The 6,564-nt window shown below is 36.3% G+C and overlaps 2 protein-coding genes across 2 annotated transcripts; one reads left to right on the top strand and one right to left on the bottom strand.

Moving 5' to 3' along the window:
- On the top strand, positions 1 to 1,952 carry LOC107644128 (glucan endo-1,3-beta-glucosidase 8-like). Its single transcript, XM_021105957.2, has 2 exons — positions 1 to 362; positions 791 to 1,952. Exons 1-2 carry the CDS (start codon positions 1 to 3, stop codon positions 1,950 to 1,952), a joined length of 1,524 nt encoding a protein of 507 aa, XP_020961616.2.
- Positions 1,953 to 2,361: 409 nt separating this feature from the next.
- Positions 2,362 to 6,123, bottom strand: LOC107636009 (putative inactive receptor kinase At5g58300). Its single transcript, XM_016339573.3, has 3 exons — positions 5,735 to 6,123; positions 3,414 to 4,758; positions 2,362 to 3,295 (listed from the first exon to the last, which is right to left on the bottom strand). Exons 1-3 carry the CDS (start codon positions 5,837 to 5,839, stop codon positions 2,667 to 2,669), a joined length of 2,079 nt encoding a protein of 692 aa, XP_016195059.1. The 5' UTR covers positions 5,840 to 6,123; the 3' UTR covers positions 2,362 to 2,666.
- Positions 6,124 to 6,564: the final 441 nt, after the last annotated feature.

Here is a 6,564-nt window from a genome sequence, read left to right as displayed (position 1 = left end):
ATGAAACAAGAACAAACTTCAAACCATATAGTTTCATTATTCCTCATGGTGTTCTTAACCATGATCATAAGCTGTTATTCTTGGGTTGGAGTGAATTGGGGAACCATAACAACACACCAACTTCCACCTAATAAGGTGGTTAAGATGCTTAAGGAAAATGGTTTCAAAAAATTGAAGCTTTTTGATTCTGATGAGTTGATTATGGATGCTCTTAGAGGGAGTGATATAGAGGTCATGATTGCAATACCAAATATCATGTTGGAAAAGATGAGTTCTAGTTCTGAGGCAGATTCTTGGGTGTTTGAGAATGTAACTAATTACATGCACAATGGTGGAGGTGGTGGTGGTGTTGTGAATATCAAGTTGAGTTGTCATGTTTCTTCTTAACTATGTTCCATGTTTCATGTTCCTTGTTCATTGTTCATGTTCATGTTGTGTTTTTGCTTTTTTCCTCCTACAAAAAAGTTGGTTGAAAGGTGAAAACTCAGGTGAAGTCGACTTCACGTGAAGTTGATACTCGAGAGCCGTTGGATGAAAATTTAGTCAAATCAGTCAAATCATCTAACGGCTCTTGGGTATCAACTTCACGTGAAGTCGACTTCACCTGAGTTTCCACCTTTGTGCGAATATAATATCTGAATAGATTCGAATAAAGTTGCTTTTAAACCCAAAATTGTGATATGTCATATTTTTACTATACTAATCTGTTTGAATTGACAGTTATTTTGAAACCGAATAATAGCACAAATTCAATTTAAAGGGTATGTTTGAATTGTTGTTGATATTGCAGGTATATTGCTGTGGGAAATGAGCCTTTTCTTAAAGCATATAACGGAAGATACCTAAACAAAACTCTGCCAGCTCTCATGAACATACAAAGATCACTCATCAAAGCTGGTTTTGGATTAGAGATCAAAGTCACAGTTCCATTCAATGCTGACATATACTATTCACCTGACTCAAATCCATTGCCATCAGGTGGTGAATTCAGGCCCGAGGCCAAAGAATTCACCATTGACATAATCCAATTCTTGTACTCAAACAATGCTCCTTTCACAGTTAACATCTACCCTTTCTTGAGCCTCTATTATGGCAATGATCATTTCCCTATTGACTATGCATTCTTTGAAGAAAACAACAAGAAGCACTCTCTTAGGGATGGAAACTTAGTTTACAGCAATGTGTTTGATGCAAATCTTGATACCCTTTTGTGGGCCCTACACAAGGAAGGTTACCCTGACATGGATATCATAGTTGGTGAAGTTGGTTGGCCAACAGATGGTGACAAAAATGGAAATGTCAATAATGCCAAGAAGTTCAACCAAGGCCTAATTCAACATGCTCTAAGTGGAATTGGGACTCCAAAGAGAAAAGGTATGATGATTGATATGTACCTATTTAGCCTCATTGATGAGAATTCCAAGAGTGTTGCACCAGGGAATTTTGAGAGGCATTGGGGGATTTTTGAGTTTGATGGGAAGCCAAAGTATGAACTAGACTTAGAAGGGCAAAATAGGGAAAAGGGTCTTGTCCCTGTGGAAGGTGTAAGGTATATGGAGAAAAAATGGTGTGTTTTGGATCCTTATGCTTCTAATTTAGACTATTTAGCTGTTAGCATTGACTATGCTTGTAGCTTATCTGATTGCACTTCTTTGGGGTATGGTTGTAGTTGTGGTGAGTTAACTCTAGAAGGTAATGCATCTTATGCATTTAATATGTATTATCAAGTGAATGATCAAAGGGAATGGGATTGTGATTTCAATGGCTTGGCTGTGATTACACATGAGGATCCTTCACAAAATGGATGCCAGTTCCCAGTGATGATAGCTCATGGTGGCTCTTCTTTGATGTTGCATGGGGGTATTATGGACATTTTCAAGAAAGCATTAGAGGTTTATGTTATTTTTGTGGTTTTGCTACAATTGACACACTTAGAAGATTTTCTGTGTTGAAATTGAGAACTACATTAATATTTAACTTTTGTCATAAATCTATTTCAGGAAATTGTCTCCTTGTTTTCTTACTTCATACAATCTTATTTAACAGTTTACACAAACTCACTTTTGAAAGAATAATAAAAAGAAAAGTAAAAATAAATAACTGCAGCCCAAAAAGAACTCAACTGCAAAGAGGTTATCTTTTTTAGGTTAAATTATTTCATTATTCCTTATAATTTCACCAAATTTGTAATTGAGTCTCTACACTTTAACCGTTTTTAATTAAGTCTCTACACCAGTTTTAAATTTATAACGTTTACTATTAAAATGAATCTAATCATAAATTTTAAACTATTGCAAGGACTCATTTAAAAACTTTTAAAATGAGAGGATCTAATTACAAATTTTTCCAAAACTATATGGATTAACAGAGAAATTTAATTTTTTTTTATTAACACTAACCATCAATACAGTATTCATTGAAGGGCTAATAGACAAGTGCGACTTAACGTTAACAACAATTACAGAAGACAAAATGTGCTTGAATGAAGATCATCAATTGAATCATGATGTTAATACATAAGAATTCATGAAAAAAGTAACAACTTACCTATAGAAGAAAATGACTCAAGGGATTCCATCTGTAAGAACTACTGAACAATTGGATAGAATATACCTTTGAATGTTGCTTCTTTGTTAAGGCAAGAATATAACACCCAAGATGGTTAATTATGGAGTTTGAACATTTGAGTCCTTGGACTTATACTCTTCAGAAGACGGCCGGTTTTCCGAGTCAGATTGCCGGACCTCTTCTATCATTTTCATCACTTCATCCATGTTCGGCCGCATATCCGGCATCTTTGCTACACAGGTCATGGCTATTTGCAGCATTTGCACCATTTCTTCTTCAATGTTTTGGTACCTCATTAGCTCCACGTCGAAAACCTCGGCAGTCCATTCTTCCCTAACAACAGATTGGACCCACCTAGGCAGATCAACCATGTCCTCGCGTCCGGGAGACTGAAGTGGCGCTTTCCCGGTAAGCATCTCTAGCAGTAGGACACCAAAGCTGTACACATCTGATTTATGAGAGTGCTTTCGGGTCTCAACTACCTCGGGTGCACGGTAACCTACAGCTCTAGAAGGTGTTACAGGCACATTCATAAGAGGGGCTAGGCCGAAATCAGATATGCAGCCGTCTTTATCATGGTTGATTAGGACATTTGAGGACTTAATGTTTCCATGTGCAAATTTCGGACCGCCAACAGAATGAAGGTGAGCTAGTCCTCTGGCTGTTCCGAGAGCGATTTTAAGACGTGTGTCCCAATCTAATGGAGTTCTTCCACCTGCCCTGTTGCCTGTAATCAAATATAAACCAATCTAATGATGACAATGACAGTTCCAACTAAATGTAATGAAAGAAGACAAGTTTAGATTTTGAAATTCTGGTTGAAACTATGTGAAAGAAATTCATACCGTGCAAGAGGGAGGATAAGTTGCCACTAGGGACATAATCATAAACCAGAAGCTTCTCGTCTTTCGAATAATAATAAGCGCGAAGAGGCACCACATTTTGGTGTTGTCCAACCCTTCCAATGATCTCCATCTGCTGCTCAAAGTCCTTCTTACCAACCACAACTTCCTTCAACCTTTTCACCACAACTGTGGTCGACTCCTCTAGTATAGCCTTGTATGCAGTTCCATAGCTACCCTTTCCCAAAACTTCGGCCGAAGCTCTTAGCAAATCCTCAAGATCAAAATTGTAAGAGCTTCCCTCGAAGAAAACCAGCTTGTTCTTCTCAGGTTCTTGCACTCCACTACCAAACTGTTCTTTCGGCTTCTCACTCCTACCTCCAATAGAACCCTTCCCTTTAACTGCACCAGGAGCTTCTTCCTCATCTTTCTTCTTTACACAGCAAAGGACAATAACAAGAGCTACAAGAGAAAGCAGCACGCCTCCTCCAACCGCAATTGCAATGATAGCTACTTTACTCAGTTTATTCTTTGAGCTTCCAATAGATGGCTGTGGAGCCGGTGTCACAGCTGGTGGAGCTGCCGGTGGAACCCCAGAGCATGGCTTCAAAGGTGGTCCACATAAGAGAATGTTTCCTTCAAAAGAGGAGTTGGGAAAAATCCCAAGAGCTGAAGGGATAGAACCATTCAAATGGTTGTAGCTTAAATTCAAGTTCCTGAGACTGGTAGCATTTAGATTAGGTATCTCTCCAGATAATGAGTTGTTCTGGAGATTCAAACTAGTTAATTGTGTCAAATTTTGCAGTGTCTTTGGAATGCTTCCGGTGAAGGCATTATATGATAAATCGAGTACATTGAGTTTAGGTGACAATGAGGAAGGTATGTCACCGGAAAGGTTGTTATGCTGCAGATAAAGATACTCGAGAGACGGAAGAGAAGCAATGTCAGCAGGCAGATTTCCACCAAGTAGGTTGGACCGAAGGCTAATGATTTTTACAGCATCAAGCTTGCCAAGTGTGTTGGTCGGAATTGCGCCAACTAGTCCAACTCCGGGGAGCCGGACATAAATAACACGAGTTCTATTTTGATTGCAAGTTATGCCTACCCAAGATGTACAAACTGAGGATGCAGGATTCCACTGAAGATTTCGACGGTGAGGAATGGCATTGGCGAAATCAAGAAGAGCTTGCTTGTCTGAGCTCAGATCAGCAGCAATAGTAGTCAGAGGAAAAAGAAAAACTATGATGAACAAGAAAGGAGTCACTGATCTACAAATGAAGTTCATGGAGAGTTGCTTGCTGTCTGGACAACTGAATTCAGAGTAAACGTTTCCAAACTTCATAGCTTCCTGGTTAACATTATGGTAAACCAAAGTTAGCATCTAACAACACACAGAATTAAACAATATATACAAAGCCTAGCTTGTAGAATTAACTGAAAACATTTCAGAAGATAATAGTTGAAACAGAATCATTCCCAGAAAACAATATATATTGTTCAATGAAGAAGGACAAAAACATTGAAATCATTTGTGAATAAAGTTCAGGCAGAAAAGCAAAGGAACCAACGATTGGTGTATCAAAAAAACGCCCTTCTTCTCTCAATTTTGCAAGACATAAGATACAAGACAACACAAAGAAGAATTTCAAAATGTCAAATCTTCCAAAAATAAAGATACTAAAAACAAAAAGAATTTGCTATATTTTAGGCATTTAGATAAAGAGAAAAGTGACACAGAGGTGAAGGAAAAGGATATCACTCAAATGTAGAATTAAGCCATAAAAATAAGCTCTTTTAAGCTTTGTGGTAACTTAATAAACTCTTTTTTTCCCCTTACTAAATTTGATTCAATGGAACTAGCATTTGTGCAGTTCATGCTCAGAGACATCTACTTTTCCTGCCAACTTTCAACCAACACAAGCTTACCCTCGAGTGTTTTTTTTTTTTTGCTTCTCAGGAAGAGATAAATGAATAAAAATAAAAACCAAAACTTTTCTTCAAAAGCATACCTTACCCCCCCCCCCCCCCCATGTAGCAGCTCAGAGTAGTTCAACAACTAATATACATATTCCTTGAAAAACAAATCTTTCTCCAAGAGGATCTTTCAGATCCTTAAAAAAAGAAAAGAAAAGAAAAAGTTGTCACTAACACATCAAATCAGCACAAAAAGATATACTCAGAAAATGCTTTAAAACACATTGCAAGCCACAATGTGGAGAATTAATGAAAACCACTCTAAGAAAACCAGATCTGCAAGCAAAATTGAGAGCACCATTTTGATATTAAAAAACCAAAAAAGGTGAGATTTTTGAGTGAGTAATTACCTTAAAGGAACCAAAATGGCAACAGAGGAAGAACTCATGAGAACTTCTAGAAGCAGGTTTCTCACTATAACAGTTGAAACAACATATCAAACAGCTTGTGTGCATAAACAAAGATCAGCTAGTTGATGGGGTTGTGAGAAGAGTTACTTCAGCTTCAGATTCTCAAAAGTCAACAGTACTAGCTAGCTAGTTTGCTATAGCATGCAAAATATGAAGAACTTGGTTTCATTGGAAAAAGAACATAGAACTATAGAAATTAAAAAACCTCCCATGAAACAAAGGGAATTTGGCTTAAACTAAGAAGCATTTTAAGCTAGAGAGAATAATAATAGCAACTACAAGAACAGAAGCTTCATAATGAATTCAACAAAACAAAAATTCAGGAAAGTGACTTCATTATTTATTTCATTTTATTTTATTTTTTGTATATACAGGAAGAATAAGTTTGTTTTGTTTGGTAAGCATAAATAAGCTGAAATACCAACGAGTTATAACTTAAATGGTATAGTCTCTATTTATTTTTGCTTTTAATGTTTATAGTAAGAAATATTAATTAAACAAATCTTAAAAGCAATAGCTCAAATGACATAGTCTCCCTATACTCAATTAAGAGGTTGCGGGGTTTGAGTCTTCATATCTTCAGTAAAAAATATATATATATATATATATATATATATATATATTTTAAATTAATGATTTAAATTTAAATTAAATAAAATTTAGTCGTCAGTTTAAAAGAAAAAAAAGTTACACAGCAAAACATATAAGTAACAAAATATAAATAGTGGAATGAAATAGGTAATAAAATATAAATAATTTTAAGTTTGCAT

The sequence above is a fragment of the Arachis ipaensis genome, chromosome B1 (genome assembly GCF_059453495.1).
Source record: "Arachis ipaensis isolate K30076 ecotype BB chromosome B1, ASM5945349v1, whole genome shotgun sequence".
NCBI classification, from domain to species: domain Eukaryota; kingdom Viridiplantae; phylum Streptophyta; class Magnoliopsida; order Fabales; family Fabaceae; genus Arachis; species Arachis ipaensis.
The sequence above is the reverse complement of the archived record's forward strand: the minus strand, read 5'-3'. Positions and strand labels throughout refer to the sequence as shown.

Coding starts and splice junctions, on each gene's coding strand:
- LOC107644128 (XM_021105957.2), top strand. CDS start 1: ATGAAACAAGAACAAACTTCAAACCATATAGTTTCATTATTCCTCATG. Junction 363..790: donor GGTGGTGTTGTGAATATCAA/GTTGAGTTGTCA, acceptor TTGATATTGCAG/GTATATTGCTGTGGGAAATG.
- LOC107636009 (XM_016339573.3), bottom strand. CDS start 5,839: ATGCACACAAGCTGTTTGATATGTTGTTTCAACTGTTATAGTGAGAAA. Junction 4,759..5,734: donor GCCATTTTGGTTCCTTTAAG/GTAATTACTCAC, acceptor AATGTTAACCAG/GAAGCTATGAAGTTTGGAAA. Junction 3,296..3,413: donor CTTATCCTCCCTCTTGCACG/GTATGAATTTCT, acceptor ATTTGATTACAG/GCAACAGGGCAGGTGGAAGA.